Below are 23990 nucleotides of genomic sequence, written 5' to 3' on the forward strand. Positions count from 1 at the left end.
CTAGTTCTTAGCTCTGGCTATCTTTTTCAAGACCTCCCGAAGTCTCTAGAACCAGCTCAGAGCCATCAGCTGTATTCAACAGCTGTGAATTATCCAACCCATCTGGCCCAAACTCTACTGTTTTGACTCATCTGTATAAACCTCTCTGCACAGGGCTCTTTATCATGGTAGACTTAAAACTTGTGGGCTTCAAAGCCTGTCCATCCTGTGCTGGACTAATCCCACTGAAGGATAAACACAGTAGGGCTGTGGCTCCTAACCTTTCCAGACTACTGTACCCCTTTCAGGAGTCTGATTTGTCTTGCGTTACCTCCAAGTTACACTTCACTTAACAACTACTTGCTTACAAAATCAGACATAAAAATACAGACTGTCACAGCACACTACTACTGAAAAATTGCTTATTGTCTCATATTTACCATATAATTATAAAATAAATCAATTGAAATGTAAATATTGTACTTTCTGCTCTATATACTATACAATGAAATGTATAAACAAGTCATCTGTGTGAAATTTTAGTTTATACTGAGTTTGTTAGTGCTTTTACGTAGCCTGTTATAAAACTAGGCAAATATCTAGATGAGTTGATGTACTCACTGGAAGGGCTCTGCATACCCCCATGGGTACACATACCCTGGTTGAGAACCACTGCAGTGTGGGAGTCACAACCAAATACTGAAAGAGGTTATAAAGAATTTTTCCCACTGAGTGAGTTATTCTAGAATGGTCTGAAATGGGACTTATTGGGGCTCTCTCTGATGCTAACAGATACTGGTCTAGATGGATCAGCAGCCTTAACTGGTGTGACAGTTTCAGTATTTTATATTCGAAACTCTGTGGGCTCATGGGATGCTGGGAAGAGTTATCACCAGGGCATTGCCCCTGGACCTCACTGTAGGCCCCGTTCCCCGTCTGATTCCTTTGTCATTGGTACTGCTATACCTTTTGCTAGTAGGTGACTGGTTAATTTTTCAAGCCCGGTTAGTATGGTGGTGCTAAATCTAAATAGGAACACAGTGGCGTTCAGGATAGATAAAAATGTGTGTGCAATACTAGTTTTGTTACAGACCAGTGAACTTGGAAATGAAACATTTTTTGCTTTATATACTGTGAAAAATAAGTGCATTCCAAATATTGAGAAAGTGTAATATATTAAGCCAACATCTAGTACATTTAAAAAAAAAAGAACAAAATTCTGCCTCTTAATCCATTTGTCTCTCTTCCCCCCAACTTCATCCCATTTTTAACAGCTGTGTCAGAATGATTATTTCTGACTCAAAATGCTACTGTTGCTGTTATGATTGTTTCTATAAACAGATGAAGCTCAGGGAACTCTGAATTGCAAATTGGAGGTGAGAGAGTATATCTTACATTGTAAAAAAAAACAAAACAAAAAAGGTTTCTTCTTACTTTGGTTTGTTGACTGACTCCAGTTAAAATGTGAAGTGAAGACATGGCACCTCAGCTTTTAGCTTAGATTAGCAGCTTGAGATAAAGCCTGTTGGGAGCCTAAAGAGTAACTGTCTTGCTTTTGGTACCTATACCTGCATTATTCAAGGGATGAAACTGACAAGACCTGTAAATGTAATGGTGGGACTGGGGCCCGAGTATTTCCCTCCAGACAGATCTCCTGTTGCCTGTGCAGAATAGAATGTGTGTCTGTAATATTGCCTCTCTTACTTCCTGCCCTTCCATTTGTGGATCCTCACCAATAACTCTCTATATAGCTTCACTGATAAGGGGACTGGTCTTATCTCCTGATAAGGTAGCGGATAGTCCTTCAGGAAATAATCCTGCTTTCTCTTGGTTCCCTTTGATCAGCCACAGGAAGACTCAGCCAAAGATAGCAGGGACATCAAGGCTGAGTCTGTCTGCCACCATGGGTTTGGGGAATGGGGATATTTGCTTCCTCACCCTAGGGAACTTCATACCCTCTTATTTCCCCCCCCTCTTGAAGTGATATTCTGCAGCACTCTGTGAAGCTGACCAATAGTTTTCTTATTCTCTCCCCTGAGTTCCTTTCTTTGTATGAAATAGTGATTAGATCCCCAAAGAAAATGCAAAAATAAAGGTATTTTCTTTAATTAGAATATGTAGTAATTATTTCTGCATGGCGCTTCATTCCTTTGATAGCCCTTCCTTTATTTTAAATAAAACAAATCAATAAGGCATGCAAAAGAGGAAGGAATTTTTCAGAGGCTGGCATGTAACAGTTGGTAGCGCCATTTGGGAGGTTGTGAAGATACAGCCATATAAAAGAGAAGATTCTGAAAAGAGCAGAGTGCTTGGAGGGGGGAAAATGGTTAAAAGACGAATGTTGACTCTCTGCCTTGTGCAACATTCCCTGAAAACATGTAACTTTACACTAACTTCAGAGGACAGCATAAGAGAGCCTCCTGGAAGCCGCAGGTGACTCTTGTTGTTTGTAGCATGAATAATTTGTTTCATGATGGAGAGAATGAAATGCTGCTGTTGGCTCACAAATTCCGAGAGCATGCCAAGAAGATTTGCTTAAAAACAAAAGACAGTACAGGCAGAGCAGAGAGGAGTGAGGCCATTGCAAAGATGTGATGTTTTCTTAATTTGTCTGGAGGCTTTAGTAGTCAGAGAATGTTGCACTGTTAATTCCCTGAAATTGTGAAGTAAGCGAGCACCTAATAATAGCAAATTACTTAGAAAGTTTATTAAATTTTATGATGCCACTTTCAAGATGTGAGATTTTTACATTTCCTGAATTTATCCCTGCTGGGCAGCTAGAAATATAATTTTCTGAGTTCGGAGGCATAAAGATGATTGTGAATTTGGAATATATTAGCATTTGTTCTGTATTATAAGATGTTGAATGGGGGAAGAATATATTGTGCTACTGGCCATTTTATTTACTTACAGACCTCTTTCATCTCCACCCATCCTCCCCTTCACGTATTCAGTGTGTATTATCAAAGTATGCACAAATATTTATGCCACTTTTAGTAAAGGTTATAAACCTAGGTTAGCTTTTCTGTTTAACTGAGGTTCTAGTAGAGAAGAATTTTTGTATGTTGCTGGTGGTGGTGGTGGTGGTACAACTCTACCCTGATATAACACGACCCAATATAACAAGAATTCGGATATAATGCAGTAAAGCAGTGCTCTGGGGGGGCGTGGCTGTGCACTCTGGCAGAACAAAGCAAGTTTGATATAATGTGGTTTCACCTATAACGCGGCAAGATTTTTTGGCTCTCGAGGACAGCGTTATATCGGGGTAGAGGTGTATTAGTGTTTTAAAGTGACAAAAAGTTATCTAAAACCACATAGCTCACAGACTTGGTGCCGGTCCCAAAGGGTTTACAATCTAATTTTAGATCTGACAGATGTATCGTGGGATAAATGGGAAAGAAGGGATGGAGTGGGGTGAGGAAGAGCTGGGGTACTGCAGTAAATCATGTAGTTAATTCATTTTGTCTTATTCATGTCTAGGTGGTACAATTTTTTTTTTTTTTTTTTTTAAACAATAGTTGTTAAGGGCATGGGAAAAAAAATAAGTCAAGGAGAAATTTGAATGTAGACTTTAGTGTCTTGGTGGGGCAGACTTGGAATAGTATTCCATTCATGGGGTCCAGTGTTGAAAAGTAAATGTTATCTGGCTAAGTATAGATTGAGATTTCCTATAGTGAGTATCTGCTCAAAGAACTGAATAATTTATGCACTGGATTTTCATAAAAATATTCTGGCTGTTGGAAACCAGTTATAAGCTACTTGTTTCACATATATCTCCTCCTCTAAGGTGAATAGAAAGATTTATTATCTGCAAAGTACAGTATATTTGTACTGTTTTGTATCATCTACTCATTCCTCCCTCCCATTACCTACCTTGCAAAAATAGGTGATTAACATAATTTTGAATGCTTAAGGCCCTGGTTCAGCAAAGTACTTAAATAGATGTGCTTAAATTTAAGCATATGCTTAAGCCCATCCCTATTCAGCTAGGCACTTAAGGACTTCTCTAGATCAGAGCCTATATTGGATCTATTAGTTGAACTAGAAACTTTTGGTGGCATGGGTAAGAGAGAGCTCTGTAGTACCTTTGGGTACGTCTATGCTTACCGCCGGACCCGGAGGTAAGTATAATTGATCTTCTGGGATCGATTTATCGCGTCTTGTCTAGATGCGATGGATCGATCCCGGAAGTGCTCGCCATCGACGCCGGTACTCCTGCTCCGCGAGAGGAGTACGCAGAGTCGACGGGGGAGCCTGCCTGCCGTGTCTGGACCCGTGGTAAGCTCGAACTAAGATACTTCGACTTCAGCTACGTTGCTCACGTAGCTGAAGTTGCGTATCTTAGTTCGAAGTGGGGGGTTACTGTGGACCAGCCTCTTGTGGCAGAACACAACACTTGGAAATATATAGATCCAGAGCCTTGTTCTAGCAATCAGCTTTTTTCCTGCATGAGGATGTTTGACTGCTGCTATTCATTAGCGAAACTGTGATTTTTGGCATGTGTATTTTTTAGGCAAAGAAAAAGTTACACCCTCTCAGACAAAACTCTTCTTTCCAGACAGAAGGGAGAATGTATAAATGGATAGCTGGCTTCCTTTTCTGTTAGCTTTACCAGTGACCTTTATTGTAGTATGCAGGCAAGATTGAAAAATTGGCACGGACAGGTTGAATATCGCCTTTCCTTTTGTGATCTGGCAGAACTCCTAAATTGTTAGGAAATGAGACTTGACAGTTTATTATTAATTGGAGAACACTCTAACCATGTTATGACTGACTTCAGTCTAATACCCCTAATCAATTGACTCTTGTCAAACTCCAAGGATGGATCACTTTTTTTATGTTATCACTGAAGACTTCAGGAAATGCTGTCATCATTGTCGGGACGTAGAAAGAGAAGATAACAAGGTTTGGGTTGTTTTTTTTAAATCTGCTTTTGTTTTGGAATACTATTCATATAATGAAATAATACAGAAGACTGCTTTCAGTGAAAAGAAATTGTTGACAGGTCTAACTTGGCTGCATTAAACCTGAACTCTGTTTTATCCAGTTACGTCTTATGCTTTTGTAACTGAGAACATTTCTATTAAGATGAATGTTGAAGAAAGGTAAAACACTTTAATGCTTTTGATTTTTGATCAAATGTATTGATTGCATTTAATGTTCTGAACCTAGTTATTTCTAAACACTACTTGGTAGTTTTTATAAGAAGTAAGCATGTCATGTTTTTAGTTTATAAAAACTAATCTCAATCTATACTTTAGTTGCATTTTTTTTTTAAAGCGTGGATTATAAAAATTCTCCTCCACTTTTCTCCTCAACTCAAGCACCACTTCATTTAAAGATACTGGTTGCAGCTACATAGCTAGGTTTGAGTCAAGTTTTGCGCTTAAAGCAGGCATTTAATGTCCTTATTATGTATGAAAAATAAAATATATGCTCCCCAAAATTATTTTTTGAGTATATAATGAATTTTCCAACAATTTACAAGTAAATCTGTTAATTAGTTTGATTTAAAAGTAATTAAAAATAGGTCCTTTAAGAAATTTAGCAGCAAAGTAGCAGAATAGCAAAGATACTGAAACTTCCCATTTAGTTATAACTCACTGAATTCTTTTACTCAGGCCACACGTGAACATTTTAGGATTAAGGGTAATTTTTTGCTGCTATTCTTCAGCCTCTTTTGTAATGGAGAACAATTTCTATTTCAGAAAATTCCATGAAGCACTGCTTTTTTTCAAAATGGCTGTAATCTCCTACTGTTGTTAATGGGACTGAGGCCACATGCTGCTCGCTTTTAAAATGACTGCCATCTATCTTTGATCGCAGTGGCATCAAGGCCACAGATTACTCCTAACAAAGACACTCCTTGTTTTAGCTAATCTGCTTTTCATATTGCTCCTCTCTACTTCCTGACAATAAGGGGTGCCATCAACTTCCCACTCAGCGTGACTTTACTCATCTCACAGAACCAAATATACCAGCCTCTTATGGATAACTTGGTCCAAATTCTCCTCTCCTGTCCCCGCAGCAAGTTAGTCCTGCCTTCCCATTTACAGAGCTCTCATTTGTAGAGCTTAGTGCAGTAGTTAAGACTTGACAGTTGTGTGTTTGTACTTTAGACTATTAGGCCTTGTCTACACTACACAGTTTTGTCAACAAAAGTCAGCTGCCATAGACAAAATAGTGGCAGTGTACTCACTGAAATGCCCCTCCCATAAGTGTAACTCCCCTGCTATGCCAACATAATAAATTCACTTCAACGAGAGGTGTAAGGCTTATGTTGATGTAGTTAGGGCCACACAGTGTCTATGTAGACACTGTGTTTCTTACATCGGCTGTTGGCTGTCATTGCTGCCGGGTCTTCACTCCAAGCCAGGCTGCCACTGTCCCACAGGGTCCTGGCTTCCTGCCAGAAGCATGGCTGCTGACTGGACTCCATGTGTGGATCTCCCCGCTGGAGGTGAGAAGCTCCATGATGCTGCCTCCCCGCTCCCAGATGGGAGCGTGGCGGCAAGACGCCGCTATGGGGCTGAAGCCTGGAGCCATGAACCTGGTTGCTTCCATGGGGCTAAAGCTGGGAGCTGCAGGGCTGAATCCTGGAGCCCCAAGCCCTGGTTCCCCTACAAGGCTGAAGCAGAGAGCCACCATGCAGGAGCCAGGGGCTGAAGCCCTGAGCCCAGGTACCCCGCGTGATCTGGAGCCCTGCTCCCTGGCGGGGCTATAGCCCAAGCCCTTACCACCGCTTCATCCCCAGGAGGTGGGGCTCCGGCTTCTGGGTCAGCACCTCAGGTGGGGGCCACCCAGGCTGTAGGTCAGCCTCAACGCCTTCTGGCACAGCACTGGCTCTGCCTTCAGAGACCTTGCATGCGAGAGCTCACTCCTTGGTTTCTGAGTCTGATGCCACCCTTGCAGGTTATGTTAGCTCCATTTACTGGGTGTGTCAAGGCTGATTCCCCATTCTGGCACTTTGAGTGTAGGAAGTGGGGGCCCGCAAGGATTCTAAAAATTAATACTGGCCACTCCAAGCTTGTATTAAACTCCCAAGGTTCTAGCTTCTCCTTGACCTTGGATGGGTAGATGCTGTCACCACCCAAGTGCAGAACCCCTTTGAGAACCCAGAAAGGCGAACTTGGGAATTCCTTCCTGTGGGGTACCCTCAAGCCCTTTCACCCCTCCCGCCCGGGGAAGAGCAAAGAAAGAAAGAAAGAAAGAAATCAGCTGTTGCCACCAGCTAATTAAACATGTGCGCAAACCTCTTAAGACACAAAAATCCAATTCTGTTCTTGAAAAAAGTAAATTTTATTAATAAAAAGAAAGAAAATACATCTGGGAATTTGGGCATTTGCTAGATTAAAAAAAAACCTACAAGAATTAAGTATCAAGAAGAGCTTTCTTGAGGTCCAGCTTAAAGGTTATAAGCAAAACAAAAAGCACTTGGCGTTAGCACAGAGGAATCCACAAGCCATAAAGAAATGAGAGATAAACCTAATCGCGTCTTCCTAGACATTTCCTGATCTACTTGCATATCTGGGGTTTCAAATGAGTAGTTTCTAGGTATGATACTGATGGGTTTTCATGCCTGGCCCAAGCTTCTTACAACATAACTGCTGCCCTGTTCCCTTCTCCCCAGGAGAACAACCAGACAGACAGACAAAGGGCAAGTGTTTCCTCAATTTTAAAAAGTTCTAACCCTCCCATTGGCTCTTTTGGTTGGGTGCCTACTCCCTTTGCACTTTGCAAGCAGTGAGACTTTTAACCCCTTGAGGTAAAGCAAGTAGAGAACAGCTACTACGAGGGATTTTCTAGCTAACTGGTTGGCTGGGTGTCCATAAAAGGGAGCTACCCACCCACCCCTTTCATTTTTCACAGGGTGTAAAGGAGCTATTTCAGCAGGAGTAGCAAGTTACACAGCACAGGGGAAATTGTTGTAAGCATAAACAATAAATATCAGATATGGATAAATTTTGAATTCTACCATCAGCTTCAAAACAACAAAACCCACAGAGTGATGATACCGAACTTCCTTCAACAAGTTCAACCACCGTAAGGGGTGAAGAACACCAAGGAGATGATGAGAGTAAGAAACATAAAGCCGTTATTAACCTTGCAAAATTTAGGAAATATGAAGACAACTATATGAATTTCAGTTTTATTTGTTCTGGAAGTGGAGATATACCTCAACCACAGTGTGTAATTTGTGCACAAGTACTAACCAATGAATGTTTGAAACCCTCCAAATTACAGAGACACTTAATTGCAAAGCATGACATGCATAAGGATAAGCATCGTTCATTTTTTGAGCAAAAGGCCAAGGAACTGCTTGATACTAATGGAATAATGAAATTCACAACTACTGTGGAATAAAAGCTTTGAAGATCATCCTACATAGTGGCGCATAAAATTGCTCAAACAAAAAAATCACATACGATTGCTGGGACTTTGATAATGCCATGTGTTATTGAAATAACAAAGGAAGTGTTTGGGGAGAAGAAGGCCAAGGTACTGACAAAAATACCGGTGTCAAATGACAGATCACTTCTGTGTCAGAAGACAGTTTCACAGTGTATTGATCGGCTGCATGTCAATGATTTTATTATACAATTAGCTGAATCCACAGACATTTCACAAATGTCCCTTTACTTGACAATGTTTGATATGTGTGGAATAAGGAAATAAAGGAAGACTTTTTGTTTTGCAAATTAGCAGATTAGCTGGACTAATTGCATCAGGGTCTGCCCTGATGGAGCCACAACAATGACTGGAAAGCATTCCGGTGTTGTTTACGCTATTTGGACACAATGTTTGTTTTTACACTGAGAGGTGCTTGCTGCAAAAAATACTGAACCAGGTCTTCACAGTGTTCTGAACACAGCAGTAACACTCATTAATTTTATTAAATCCAGAGCAACAAACTCGAGGTGTTTTTGCTGCACTTTGTGAGGAGGTGGATACAGAGCACCATTCCTTGCTCATGCATACAGAGGTGAGATGGCTATCTCGAGGCAGAATGCTTCCCCATATATTTAATCTCAAGGAAGAGTTGTGTACTTTCTTAGCTACTATTCATTGACGTACCAAGTCCAGATGCAGTTCTTGGCACTCTTCCCTGCATCTTTGGCAATTGTTTCTGTACTGTGGCAGGTGTTGAAAATAATATGTAATTTATATTTGTCTTTGTTATAGATTGCAGTATCAGAACATCAGCTAAGCAGATTGTGATGAATTCCTCCCACAATCACAGGTTGCATGTGGCTTGTGCTAGATTTTTTACCAACGCAGACTAATTTTCCATTTGTTTTTCTGTTTTCACAGGCTGCCTTGTATCGGCTCAGTGGGGATTGGAATCCTTTACACATTGATCCTGGTTTTGCTGCTCTTGGAGGTGAGCTTTGAGGAACACTGCCTTTTTTTATTTTATTTTTTTTTTTTTAATAGTGCTAGGGTTGGGAACGATTTAGTATTAGGTAAAAATAATATTTTTAAGTTTGTCATTTAGTCAACACATTTGAGGGATTTTGTAAAAAAACAAACCTACCCCGTTACCTTTTAATGTCGCTTCTTAAAACTTAACATTAAATGTTCCCTTTGTCAGTCAAAATAATGTGCACCATTACACTTTTTTTAATCATTGCTGCTTTTGGTTACAGTTTATGTACAATATTTTTCCCCCCTGAAGGAAAGCTGGTCTTCCGTCTTTCTGTTGGAGTTCCCTTGCATCCCATTCTGCCACTCTTCCTAGTTTTCTCTTAACTTAAAGTCTATAATCTGCAGTTTACTGTCTTAGTTCAAAAAGTTGATGTGATACCCTTTTGAAGCCATTTCTACAAAACTGTTCAAAGAACTGCCATTAGCCCATAGAGTTGGTCAGCTTGATAATTTCACATGCCAAACTAAGCAACACCAGGAGTTATTTGTTGATGATATTGTCTGGGGTGGAATGTAATCTAATTACCTAAGAACTATGAGTTTTTACAAACATTTTACTGGTAGTACAGAAGTGCCTTTGCTTAAAGAGATAAGTGGTAGTGTGTACAAGTTTCGCCCCCCCCTCCTTCTGTGTCTCTATAAAATAATATTTGCATGGATATTGAGACATATTAGCATGAGAGTCTTGTAATCCCCCCCCCCCAGTGTTAATACACCAGATTCCCATCCTCGCCTCATTCAGATCCCTCCTAAAGACTCGCTGCTTTCAAAAAGGCTAGTGCATGTTAATATTCTCTCCACCTCAACAACGAAAAAAGGAAACACCTAAGTTAACTCTGAATCTCCCAGTGCATCTTGCTATAGCCGTGTCTTTATTTTAGACAATAAGCGTCTCGGGGGCAGTGGTTTTTATTATTGTGTTTTGTACAGCACTGCACTGATTGTTGGTAGTTTACCTTTATTGGTTATTTATTATTTGTTGTTAAATTTCACTACAGTCCTTGAGGAGATTCTACTGATCCACTTAATTGTGGGATTTGTGTTGCTCAGCTGATGATGATAATGTAGGTTGGATATTTAAATAGAGTCCTACAGTTCCACTCAGAATGGCCTTGGGGAGAGACTATTTTCTCTGTGAGTAAGAGGCTGTGTTTACATGTTGAGGCCCAATATTAAGAAAACATCCTTACAAGAGAAAAGAAATCACAGATTGCTCTACTCCTTTGCTGCCACAAACCCAGACTTGCACATAGTGCAAGTAGTCTTTTGAAAAGCCAAATGAATGTGGTAGCTGAGAATATCTGTTCATTTGACAGAACCTAAAGAACAGCCACATTGCATTTGAGACAAGGAGTTGGTCAGTTCCTTACCCATGTGTGTAAATTAAATAGAAACATATTGAACAAATAGAAACGTATTAAATACCTGAAAAGATTTTCAACAAGTGTTCTCTTAAATTTTACAGTGAATTTGCTTTGGACAAGCTCACATCCTTTTTTTTTTTTAGATTTCCATGAGCACTTTAAATGATCAAGTTTTTCTTTCACAAATGCATACAGAAAGCAAATGTTAAGCTTATGTGCTTAGGCATTTGAGGATAATGAATTTGAAACTCACAAATATTGTCACAGAAGGGGTATTTTTATATAATATCTATGCACTTGTGTGGTCCCCATAACTGTACCATCTGGGCACCTCCCAAGTATTCAAAAATAGCAATAATACTGCTCTCTCCCATGCTTCCTCACTTTTATCCTAGTCTGTAGGAGAAATAGCTTGATTGGTTTGTAGGTTATTGAGTGCTTGTTAGTATTGGCGTTTTTGTGAAGAAAGCAATGAAGGGAAGCAAAACTGAAGAAATGAGTTTTGCGTTTAGCCACTGAAAGTGATTTCTCTCTTGCATAATTAATTCCATAGTTTAAGTTCAGCTCTTGTGAAAGTTCTGTCTCCTACACCCATGAGCTGCCTCACTGTTCCAGTACAACATTGCTGGCATGGGACGTTATGATTATGAATTGCAGGACCAAGACCTCGAATTGGACACTTGAGTGGGAAGTCAGTTTAGAGAGAGAAGCATCAAGGTGATGTTCACACTAACCTGTATTCCTAAGCAAAGAGGCTTTTGCATTTTGTACCCACTGTAATGTTTTCAGGACATGGAACTTCATTCCTCCCTCCTCTGTTTGCTTCACTGGCTCCGACTCCCAGTGTCCTTGCATGTATGAATTGTGATGATCAAGCCTAAAGGTCAAAATCAGTGTCTGATAGGATAGGTTTCTTCTTCTAACTAGGTAAATGAAACTGGTGTCTCTTTGCTACATGGCTGTTTGTGTAGCTGTTAGCACTGAGAAATCCAAAAGAGACCCCAAGGCTTCAAACTGACAACAGTCCGAGGTACTCAATGTTTTGAAGGAGGCAGGTTCTTTGAAGTGTGTCTCTCATCCTACCAGAATCATCTTTGTCTTGCTTGGATTCAGCTTTAACCAGTTGCATTTCATCCAGGCTAATTTTGGGTAGGCAGTAAGAGAGCTAGAAGATAGTGCTATTTATGTTTGGTGTAAAGGACGCACGTATGCAGACTTGATTGTTCTCTTCATATTGGTATTGTACCCATTTCTGCTGTGATGCCTACATATGTGCCAATGTACAGTAACGAAGCTGAGGGGTGGTTATGTGTATGTATACACACACAAAATTACATTAAAAGAACATTATTAAGGTTGCAGAGTCAAGCAATAAAATCAAGTTAGGAAATGCCAGAATAAAGGTTGCCTGGGCTTCTTGTCTCAGTTCCATTCTCCTTGCCTATTCCCAGTATTCATTCTTCAGGCTTCTCATCTCATTCTCAGTCTCCTTGCCCTGCCAATCCTAGTCTGCCTCCCAAACTCATCTGATCTTTCTCTCCTCCCTCCTTCCTCCAGGCCACTGGCTCACAGTCCTAGTCTCCTTCCCCAGGCTCCTCATCCAATCTCAGTTTCCCCCCACTCTTTCCCTGGCTCTCTACGTCTCAGCCAGTCCCACTTCCTCACTTGCACCCCAGCTCCCTGTCAAATGTGTCTCCATTTCTCTGCCACCCAGTTCCTAGTCCTGGTGTCCTTGTCCAACCAGTCTCAGTCTGCCCCCTTTCCCTAGCCCCTTGTCTGATGTCAATGTTCCTCCTCCCTCCACTGCCATTTCTCACTGGTTCCCTGTCGTAGTCTCCTTGCCCAATCAGTCCCATCTCCTTGCCTAGCCAGTCCCAGGCTCCTTGCCTAACCATTCCCTCTGTTTTTCTTTCTCCTCTCCCATAAACCTCCAATCTTAGTCTCACCAGACTCCTTATTCCAATGTACTTTTTTCTCTCTTCGCATGTCCAGCTATTGTCCCCTCTTCATATGAATCAGATGGCTTCCTCCTCTACACTCCCTGGATGCCAGCAGGAGTACATTGAGAGGCAGGAGAGACAAGCTCGCTGCTCTTAAGTCCAGTACCTGGTGCATGCCTCTTCCCCCATGGCCTGGAGCAGCTATTACAGGGAAAGTCCAGCTTTGCCCCTGAGCCCCTGACCTAGAAGGGAGAGTGCTCAGTTGTGGTCTTCATGCATGCCCAGTCCTGTTGCTGTGAGTGTCTCGAGCATGCTCAGCAGGGACACAGTCTTCAGAGATTTTAGCTGTTAAGCTCTAGCTAGTCAGTACCAAGTTTCCACGAAATGCCATTTTTTCAAAGACTTATAACTTGGCCACATTTGGGTGGATTTTCAGAGGAATGGCAAAAGTCACATTGCTGAAACAAAGACTATCCTCTGCCAATTTTCAGATCCTTGTTCCAGCGCCTAGTAGGGTGACTAAGTGTCCAGTTTTCGACCAGAATACCAGGTTGAAAAAGGACCTTGGTGGCTCCAGTCAGCATCACCGACCGGACCATTAAAGGTCTGGACGGCAGTGCTGCAGCACTAAGGCAGGCTAGTCCCTACCTGTCCTGGGGCACCGCGCTGCGGCCTGGAAGCAGCCAGCAAGTCCAGCTCCTAGGCCAATGGGAACTGGGGGGAGCGGTGCCTGCAGCAAGAGCAGCATGCAAGGAGCCTCCTGCCCCGACCCCTGCCTACTAGCGCTGGACCTGCTGTCCACTTCCAGTGCGCGTGCAACATGGTGTCAAGACAGGTAGGCAGCCTGCCTTAGTCGCCCCCCTGCTGCGCCACTGACTGGGAGCTGCGTGAGGTAAGGCTGTGCCCCAAGCTTGAGCCCCAGCCCTCATCCCTGAGCCCAGCCCAGAGCCTTCACACACACCCCACACCCCAACCCCCTGCCCCAGTACTGAGCCCCCCCAAACCTGGAGCCCCCTCTTGCACCCTAAACCCCTCATCCCTGGCCTCAGTCCAGAGCCCGCACTCCCCCTGCACCCCTGCCCCAGCCCAGACCCCCCAAACTTGGAGCTTCCTCCTGCACCCCAAAACCCTCATCCCTGAGCCCACCCCAAACCTGGAGCCCCCTCTTGCACTCTAAACCCCTCATCCCCAGGCCAGAGCCCTCACTCCCCCTGCCCCAGCCCAGAGCCCCCTCCCAAACCAAAACGACACATCCCCGGCCCCACCCCAGAGCCCTCACTCCCTCCTGCACCCCAATCCCCTGTCTCAACCCTCCTGCATTCCAAATCCCTTGGCCCCAGCCTCACCACAGAGCCCTCACCCCCTCCCACACCCAAACTCCCTGTCTCAACCCACAGCCCTCTCCCACATGATGAATCCCTCAGCCCCACCCCCTCATCCCCAGCTCAGAGCCCATACCTCCTCCCGCATCCCAAGCCCCTGCCTCAGCCCAGTGAAAGTGAGTGAGGGTGGGGTAGAGCTAGTCACCGAGGGAGGGGGAATGTAGTGAGCGGGGGGCATGACCTCAGGGAAGGGGCAGGGCAGGAGTGGGACTAGGGTGTTTGGTTTTGTGCGATTAGAAAGTTGGCAACCTTAGCGCCTAGGGCTGTTAGTGCTGTTTCAAAAAAGGTTGCCAGTATTTTTTTAATGTAGATAAAAATCGTCTCTTTTTTATCAGCTGTTCAGGACAGGAAGCGTGTCTACTTCTGTGTCTTGCGTAGCATATACTATAATAGGTCGCAGTTCTGATTGGAACTTGTGTTACTATAATATAAATAATAAATTATAACAAAGGCTATTTCAATGGGATACTCTCCAGTTCTCTATTTCTGTGTCTCATTTAATGTGAACTAATATTAATAAATATTAACAACAAGTGGGAGGAATGCAAGCCAAAATAGGGAAATATATAAATACTATTTAACCTGTTGAGATAAAGTTGTATTCAAGTTGCCAAGGCCCTATGAAATTCATCCTGGGGTACATAGGGAATTAGCTGATGCAATCTTGGAATTGCTAGCAATTAACTTCAAGAACTCATGGAGGATGCATGAGGTCCCAGAGGACTGGAGAAGGGCAAATGTAGAACATAGCTATGAAAAGGGGAACGAAGAGGACCCAGGAAATTATAGAGCAGTCAGCCTAACTTCAATACCTGGAAAAATACCAGAACAAATTATTAAACTACCAATTGGTAGGCACCTAGGGGATAACAGGGTTATAATGAAAAGCCGGCATGGATTTGTCAAGAACAAATCTTGGCAAACCAACCTAATTTACTACTTTCACAGAGGTACTTACCTCGTGGAGAGTGGGGAAGCAGTAAATGTGATAAATCTTGATTTTAGTAGGGCTTTTGACACAGTCCCGCAGGACATTCTCATAAGCAAACTAGGGAAATGAGGTCTAGATGAAATTACTATAAGGTGGGTGCACAACTGCTAGAGAGATCTTACTCAAAGAGTAGTTATCAATGGTTCATGTTGAACTCAGAGGGTGTATCAATCAGTGTTCCACGGGGCTCAGTCCTGGGTCCGGTACTATTCAATATTTTCATTAATGACTTGGATAATGGAATACACAGTTTGCTTATAAAACCTGTGAATGACCCCAAGCTGGGAGGGGTCGCAAGCACTTTGGGGGACAGGATTAGAATTCAAAACAGCCTTGACAAATTGGAGAATCTGAAATTAATATGTTGAAATTGAGTAAAGACAAATGCCAAGTATTTCATTTAGGAAGGACAACTGCAAATGCACAACTGCAAAATGGGGAATAAGTAGCAAGATAGTAGTACTGCTGAAAAGCATCTGGGGGTTATAGTGGATTACAAATTGAATATGAGTCAGCAATGTGATGCAGTTGCGAAAAAGGCTAATACCATTCTGGGGTGCATTAACAGGAGCATTGAATGTTAGACTGAGGAAGTAATTGTCGTACTCTTCATGACACTGGTGAGGCCTCAGCTGGAGTAATGTGTCCAATTCTTAGGAAAGATGTGGACAAATTGGAGAGAGTCCAGAGGAGAGCAACAAATGGTGACAGGTTTAGAAAATCTGAGCTATGAGGAAAGGTTTTAAAAACTGGGTATGTTTAGTCTTGAGAAAAGAAGACTGATAACCAGTCTTCCAGTATGTTAAGGGCTGTTATAACGAGGACTGTGATCAATTGTTCTCCATGTCCACTGAAGTATGATAAGAATTAATGGTTTTAATCTGCAGCCAGGCAGATTTAGGTTAGATATTAGGAAAACCTTTCTAGCTATAAGAGTAGTTAAGCTCTGGAAAAGGCTTCCAAGTGAGGTTGTGGAATCCCCATCACTGGAGGTTTTTTAAAAAACAGGGTTGGACACAAACCTGTGAGGGCTGGTCTAAGTTTACTTGGTCCTGCCTCAGCATAGAGGACTGGACTTGATGACCCTTTGAAGCTCCTTTCAGCCCTACATTTCTATAATTTGAGTTTAAAGAGGCATATAAAAAGGTAGGCCCTTGAAAAAGGAGAGCAAAACATGTACAATAAAACAAAAAACTTTTTTTTTTGTTTTGTTTTTAAACAGGATTTCAGAAACCCATACTGCATGGACTGGGTTCATTTGGTTTTGCTGCCAGGCATGTTTTGAAGCACTTTGCAAATAATGATGTGACCAGATTCAAGGCAATTAAGGTCTGTTCTTGACAGTTAATTTCTCTTCCTTCATTATTCAGCTATTAAGGAGTAGTTCCTGTTAATTACATTTCCTAAGGTGGAAACACTTTAGGTTTGCCATGCAAACTTACTTTAAATCAGTCTGCTACAATGACAGAGTACTCATTTTGCTTTTACTTAATACTATATGTATTTTCATGGCTGTAGCTAGTAAGGTTCTATAAATATTACTTGTAGGGCTGTCAATTAATTGCAGTTAACTCACGCAATTAACTCAAAAAAATTAATTGTGATTAAAACTGCCATTATTTTTTTTTAATCACACTATTAAATAATAGAATACCAATTGAAATTTATTAAATATTTTGGATGTTTTTCTACCTTTTCAAATATATTGTTTTCAATTACAACACAGAATACAAGTGTTCATTTTATATTATTTTATTACACTATTTGCACTGTAAAACTGACAAACAAAAGAAATAGTATTTTTCAGTTCACCTCATACAAGTACCGTAGTGCAATCTCTTTATTGTGAAAGCATAACTTACAAATATAGATTTGTTTTGTTACATAATTGCACTCAAAAAACAAAACAATGTCAAACTTTAGAACCTACAATTCATTCAGTCCTATGTCTTGTTCAGCCAATCGCTAAGAGAAACTAGTTTGTTTACATTTACAGGAGATAATGCTGTCCGCTTCTTATTTACAATGTCACCTGAAAGTGAGAACAGACATTCACATGGCACTTTTGTAGCCAGCATTGTAAGGTATTTACGTGCCAGGTATGCTAACATTCGTATGTCCCTTCATGCTTTGGCCACCATTCCAGAGCACATGCTTCCATGCTGATGACACTCATTAAAAAAAATAATGCGTTAATTAAACTTGTGACTGAACTCCTTGGGGGAGAATTGTATGTCTCCTGCTCTGTATTTCATATTATAGCAGTCTTGGATGATGACCCAGCATGTTGTTTATTTTAAGAACACTTTCATTGCAGATCTGACAAAATACAAAGAATTTGAGATTTCTAAAGATAGGTACAGCACTTGACCCAAGGTTTCAGAATCTAAAGTGCCTTCCAAAATCTGAGAGAGATGGAGTGTGGAGCATGCTTTCAGAAGTCTTAAAAAAGCAACACTCCAATGCGGAAACTACGGAACCCGAACCACCAAAACAGAAAATCAACCTTCTGCTGGTGTCATCTGACTCAGATGATGAAAATGAACATTTTGTTGGTCTGCACTGCTTTGGATCGTTATCGAGCAGAACCCATCATCACCATGGACACATGTCCCTTGGAGTGATGGTTGAAGCATGAAGGGACATACGAATCTTCATGCGCATTTGGCATGTAAATATCTCGCAATGCTGGCTACAATAGTGCCATGTGAACGCCTGTTCTCACTGTCAGGTGACATTGTAAACAAGAAGTGGGCAGCATTATCTCCTGCAAATGTAAACAAACTTGTTTGAGTGATTGGCTAAACAAGAAGTAGGACTGAGTGGACTTGTAGGCTCTAAAGATTTACATTGTTTTATTTTTGAATGCAGTTATTTTTGTACATAATTCTACATTTGTAAATTTAACTTTCATGATAGAGATTGCACTACAGTACTTAAGTGAATTGAAAAATACTATTTTTTATTTTTACAGTGCAAATATTTATAATAAAAAATAAATACAAAGTGAGCACTGTACACTTTGTGTTCTGTGTTGTAATTGAAATCAATATATTTGAAAATGTGGAAAATATCCAAAAATATTTATATAAATGGTATTCTGTTATTGTTTAACAGCATGATTAATCGCAATTGATTTTTTTAATCATTTGAGGGCCCTAATTGCTAGATAATCTGCTTTGACAATTATATGTTTTCTGAACAGTTTTTTCTATTTCAATTGATTTTATGCTCTAGACTGCATATTTGGTTACATGCAAATCAGTACTACTGCTGAATGTTTTTATTTAGAAATAAATAAGGCTATCTGAACCTTTTCTTTTTGCAGGTCCGTTTTGTAAAACCAGTCTTTCCAGGACAAACTCTGCAAACAGAGATGTGGAAGGAGGGAAACAGAATTCACATTCAAACTAAGGTCAGAAGAGCGAGACTTAGGCTGTGGGCTTTAGCAAAGGATGTTTAAAATACTTTTTTTTTTTTTTTTTTTTTCTGTGGGGGGACAAAATGGTTCTTCAATCATAGCATTGAAGAAAAGAAATCTTAACCTCATTTCTCCATCTAATAATAATAGTTTTCTGCTGTCATCAAGATTGCATATGCAGTTGCTGGAAATAACATTGTCTATAAGAACTCCCTTAATTTAGGGATTTTTATAGCATTAAGATTCCAAATTGTACTGTTTTTGTAAATCTAGCTTTTGAGGTTTATATGTATTTAATGATGGAAAAATGTGAAAACTGCAAATGGTTATCTTCAATGCCTCTATCTTAGGCCTTGTCAACACACACATTTTTATCTGTTTAGCTGAACCACTTTAGCTGAAGTGGTGCAAACCTATGGGTAGCCGCTATCTTGTTATGGGTTAGCTTAAACCTGTACCGAAGGTCTTTTCTACCAGAAGAGCTGCACCAATTTAACTTAAACTAATTTAAACTAAGCCTTAATAAACCTGGTTTAAACCAAATAGGAGTATCTCCACAATCTTGTTTACTGGTTTAACTAAATCAGTTTAAAATCATGCCATAAGTTAAACTAGTACCTCTATGTGCATAGACAAGCCCTTAGACATGATTTGAATCATTTTGGGTTTACAGTTTTTCTGTGGCTGATTTCATCAACACAGTAAATGAAACTGTCTATTTCTTGGATATTCTTGCCACTTGCATCTTCAAGCTTTGTATATCTCTTCCCAAACCTGTTGTGTCTGAGTCAATTCCCTTCTCCCTCCTCTCCATCTCATCTTATCAGGCAGTGTAGATTTGCGTTTCTTTCTCTACCCCTTGAGCATCTTGCAAGGGGAAGCAGTGCAGTAATATTAAGCTAATTTATCAAATCAAATATGTGTGTATTTGTGCATGTCTATTGAGGGTTTCTTGTAGTTTTTTGTAATTTCATATATTATTTTTAAAAGGCTAAGCTGTTAAGTATAGTACACTTTGGTTTTTGGTGCTTAGGGTGGAAGTCTTTGGATGCCTTAATAAAATACTATAATGTTCATGATGGCCAGAGTGTGCTCACCACTGTGCATGTATTAGGGGAAAAAGACCCTACCAACTCTTTCAAGTATCTTATGTTCTGATCAGCAGATGGGCTTATCTCAAAGAGATACAAAACTCCTGGGGAAGGGAAAAGGAACCATGCTTACATTTTGTTCACACACTAGTAGATTGCTGAATTAAAGTTCATAGGCTTTCAGGAACAAGCAGCAGTTGCATTACTTCACCTTTAATTATTTTCAAAAGTTTCAACAAAGAATACTTATATGTTAGTCCTAAACTTCAGCGAAGCACCAATGCAAATATTAATGTATTCTAAAACATCGTATATAGGCCATCCTATTATAGGTTTTACGAACCATCAGTAAGGATACAGTTTAGTTATGGAGGTCACAGCTGTCACTGATTCCGTGACTTTACCATACATCCGTGTCTTCTTCTGCTTCAGCTGGGACCATGCCCCTCTGCCCCCCCTCCCTCCCCTGGCATGGCTGGAGCCGGGGCTATGCTCCCTTGCCCCACACCTGGGGCTGGAGCCAAGACTGTGTGTGTCCCCCTCCCCGCGCGGCTTCCACCAAGGCTGCAGCTGCCCCCCAGTTATTTTTAGTAAAGTCACAGACAGGTCATGGGCTCCCGTGAATTTCTGTGACCTTTCCATGATTTTTACTAAAAATAACTTGTGACAAAATCTTAACCGTAATTGTCAGTTACTTAATATTGGATTTATTAAGTCAGCTGTGTGGAAAGGATCCAGGTCAAGATATGTGATTACTAAGCCAATTGGAGGCCTCTGTTTGGATATTTGTGATCTCTGCTTAGTTTCCCTTATCTATTTTATTTTATAGCAAGAGGTAGCTTAGGTACCTGACAGTATAAATTACACATAGTCCCTGCCCCAAGGAGCTTATGCTTTCACATAGAATGCAGTGAAGGAAACAACAAAACAAGAAGNGAGCATAAGCTTTCGTGGACTACAGCCCACTTCTTCGGATGCATATCGTGGGCTGTAGTCCACGAAAGCTTATGCTCTAATAAATTTGTTAGTCTCTAAGGTGCCACAAGTACTCCTGTTCTTCTTTTTTTAAAGAGGCAATGTCACGTTGAAATCCAATTCTTAGAAAAAATGAGTTCTGTCATTTTTTATCACTTCACGGCAAAGAATCCATTTTCCTATCTCTTAAAATATTTTAATTCTTCCCTGTTGCTGCCTAAAAGACCCACAAAGGCAGGGGAGCAGTGAAACTGACTACACACAAAATGCTGTCAAAAGCATACATGCATAAAGTATATGGAAAAATAGAGCAAGATCATTTCTCTTTGAACTATTTCAGGGCTTGTTTACACAAACATTTGGTTCACGGTAAGCTGGGATGGGAATCTTGCTTGTCCCTGTAGACCCTGCTGACATGTATTAACAATTTGTTAATGCGCTTTGATCTAGTCCTCTTTGAAACAGGACTAACTCAAAGTGCATCAATGAAGAGTTAATGTGCATCAGTGGTGTCCGCAGAGACAGCGAGTCAATGGTAGGCTAGTGCAGGGTAGATTCATGTCCCAGTTTGCTGTGAACTTATTATTTATGTAAACAAGTAACCTTAGCTGTCGTTTGTAACAACAGAAGTACATTTTCAAAGAAAAGCATGATTTTTAAGTTGATGGTGTCTTTTTAGGCCAAGGAGGAATATCTTTCCATATCCAAAAAAGTAAAGCTTAAAAATTCCTTAGAAAAGAAATATAATTAAATTGCTCTAGCCCATGTTTGTTAAATACTGTAGTAGCATGCTCTTAGTGCTCATTTGAAGTTGTAGGTAGAATGTCCCAGCATTGAAGCTACGTCCTTGAAATAATTTGAACTGACAATTGAAGATGTAGTGCTGTCCTCTAGTGGGTAGAGCACTGGACCGGCACTCAAAAGAACTATTTGGGTTCCATTCCCAGCTCTGCCATTGGCCTGTTCATTGAACCTGGGGAAGTCACATCACCACTGTGCCTCAGTTTGTAAAATGGAGATAATACTAACCTTTTTAAAGCACTCTGAGATCTACTGAAGAAAAGCGTTATATTAGAGCTATTTTATTTGTGTCCTGCTATTATGGCCTTATCCAGAAAATGTGTGGTGGTAGTTTTCATAGAAAAACATCATAATAATAATATTTGGGCTTTCTTTATGCATCAAAGCAAACATAATTGTTCTTCTTTAGGACCGTTTGTAAAAGCAATACTTTCTAATTTACTCCAAACATTATTTTCCTTTGTTTTTCTCTTTGCTGGAGCTTTTTAAGTTTTTTTTTTTTTTTTAATCTGTGATGTAAGACATGAGGAAGATTGCTTGGTCGCTTTGAAATGTAGCCGTTTTGGTCATTATAACTCTTCTTTCTTTACTTTGCATGATCCACTCAGAATATACATTTTCTTTTAACAGGTCAAAGAAACTGGAGAAGTTGCCATTGCGGGAGCATATGTAGATCTGACATCAACCCTCGATAAACCTTCAACTAAAGAGCCCATTAAGGTAGGGGAAAAAGACACTCAGAGGAATCAACTTGTGGAGAAGCATACTTATGTTTTACTTTTAAAGAATATATGACATACTAGAATTTAGTAGCAGTCTCACAAGTGATATGAGATGAGTAAACTAGTACAGTAATACACAGGTAAGAGTTATTTAAACTCCTAGGTTCATTGATCTATTTGAGAACATGTCCTATATGGGTGTTCCAGTTTTGAAGTGCTTGGCAGCAATCTCAGCTATTCGGGTGTGAATCACCATGTCGTATACAAAAGAAGTTACTAAGAACACACTAGCAAGTGTACTGGATGGTTGTGTAAGATCCACAGATATGAGCAACTGTGTAGCTGAGCTCAAACTCAGTTGCACTGTTAATGGCAGTGCCTATAATATGGGAATTTGTTTTTCTGGTATAGACGAGACTGGAAAAAAAATACTGTGTACATTTAGAAATGAGTATCTTTTTATAGATTGAGGGGAAAATGGACAGAAAGAGGAAGAGTTAAAGTCAAGATACACAATAGAGGAGAAGAAAGAAGGAAGAGACAAATTAAAAAGAATACAAATAAAAAGGAGTGAGAAATGTTTATTTTGTAGAAAAGGGTTGGAGGCTACTCAAGTGAATAACTCTTACCAAGGTGAGTAAGAGGGTTCACAATATAGCTCCTGGTGTGTGCGTGTATAGGCATTTGCTTTGATGTACCTAGATGATATGATTGTCAGGGTGGGGCACAGAGTAGATTGTGAATGGGAGAGTTGGGGTGCTTGTCAAGGCCTCTGAAGACCTAATACTTCACTACCTCATATGGGGGTTCTGAGGACAAATGCATTAAAGATTGTGAAGTGCTCCGATACTATGGAAATGGAATTATATAATACGTAAGACAGGTTCCTAGAAAACTTTCTCCTTACACCTTCTCAGCCTTTCAGTCATGTGGCATTTTGGAGAGTCTCATCCTTCCTGTTTTAGATTTCTTTGATGGCATGATAATAAGCCAGGCATAGATAGTCTTGTTCCCCATAGTGGTGTTCCATGGTTCTGTTCCCAGATTCATCCAGATTGTATTCAGCACTACTGTGGCTAAATAGTTTGTTTCCGTTTGTCTTCCTCACATTTGCATCTAATCATACCACGTCATCCCTGTTCTAGTCCACATTTGCAATGCGCATACCTTTGGCAATTGTATACTGTCAGCAAAAATCCTTTTGGGATTGTACACAGTTTTAGTTTTTCTTTAAGGTTGGTAAGGGTTATTTTTTTGCATAGTTGTCTCTTAAAAGTACAGTATTTCTACTCCTTATCAGATTTGTCTTTTATCTGACAATAATGCCTATCTATCCCCAAAATGTATAAACAAGTCCAATAAAATATGTTAGGCTTAGAATTTGAAGTTCATAGCAATGACATTCTACCTTGTATTTCATGCCAAGGTATTGCTAAAGTTCCATTATAGTATATATCCTATATTATGTACAAGAATGATATGAAAAGAATCTTAAGGCTACAAAATCAAGCACTCAAAAGTTAGGAAATGCCAGAATTAAGCTTGCCTGTGCCAGCTTCGGAGCCTCAGCCCGGCCCCCAGTTTAGAGCCCTGCAAATCCGTGGATATCCGCAGATAATTTTTGCGGGTAGTGCATGGGATGCAGATACACATTTGTGTGTCTGCGCAGGGCTCTAGTTATAAGGGAACATTGCAGGACTTTAAAGGAGTATGTTCTCTAATAGGTCAGCGACCTAATAGCGAAATGACGTTAACCGGGAGGACGTTAAGTGAGGAGTTACTGTATTTTAATCACTTTGCAGAATAGATTCCTCTGGATGCTGTGTTTGAACAATAGTTATACTTGTATTACCTTTTAATGTAGCTTTCCATTTAAAATTGTATGTACTTTATTT

The 23990-nt window shown here is 40.5% G+C and overlaps 1 protein-coding gene across 1 annotated transcript in view; it reads left to right on the top strand.

Annotated features, from left to right (window-relative positions):
• HSD17B4 (hydroxysteroid 17-beta dehydrogenase 4) overlaps positions 1 to 23990 on the top strand; it is a 107599-nt gene that overhangs the window by 68840 nt on the left and 14769 nt on the right. The window contains exons 18-21 of the mRNA XM_034774494.1: positions 9295 to 9364; positions 16308 to 16414; positions 18414 to 18500; positions 22004 to 22093. Of these exons, the coding sequence (XP_034630385.1) occupies positions 9295 to 9364; positions 16308 to 16414; positions 18414 to 18500; positions 22004 to 22093 (354 nt within the window). The remainder of the gene's footprint in view (positions 1 to 9294; positions 9365 to 16307; positions 16415 to 18413; positions 18501 to 22003; positions 22094 to 23990) is intronic.

This window comes from Trachemys scripta, chromosome 6 (genome assembly GCF_013100865.1).
Source record: "Trachemys scripta elegans isolate TJP31775 chromosome 6, CAS_Tse_1.0, whole genome shotgun sequence".
Classification (NCBI taxonomy): domain Eukaryota; kingdom Metazoa; phylum Chordata; order Testudines; family Emydidae; genus Trachemys; species Trachemys scripta.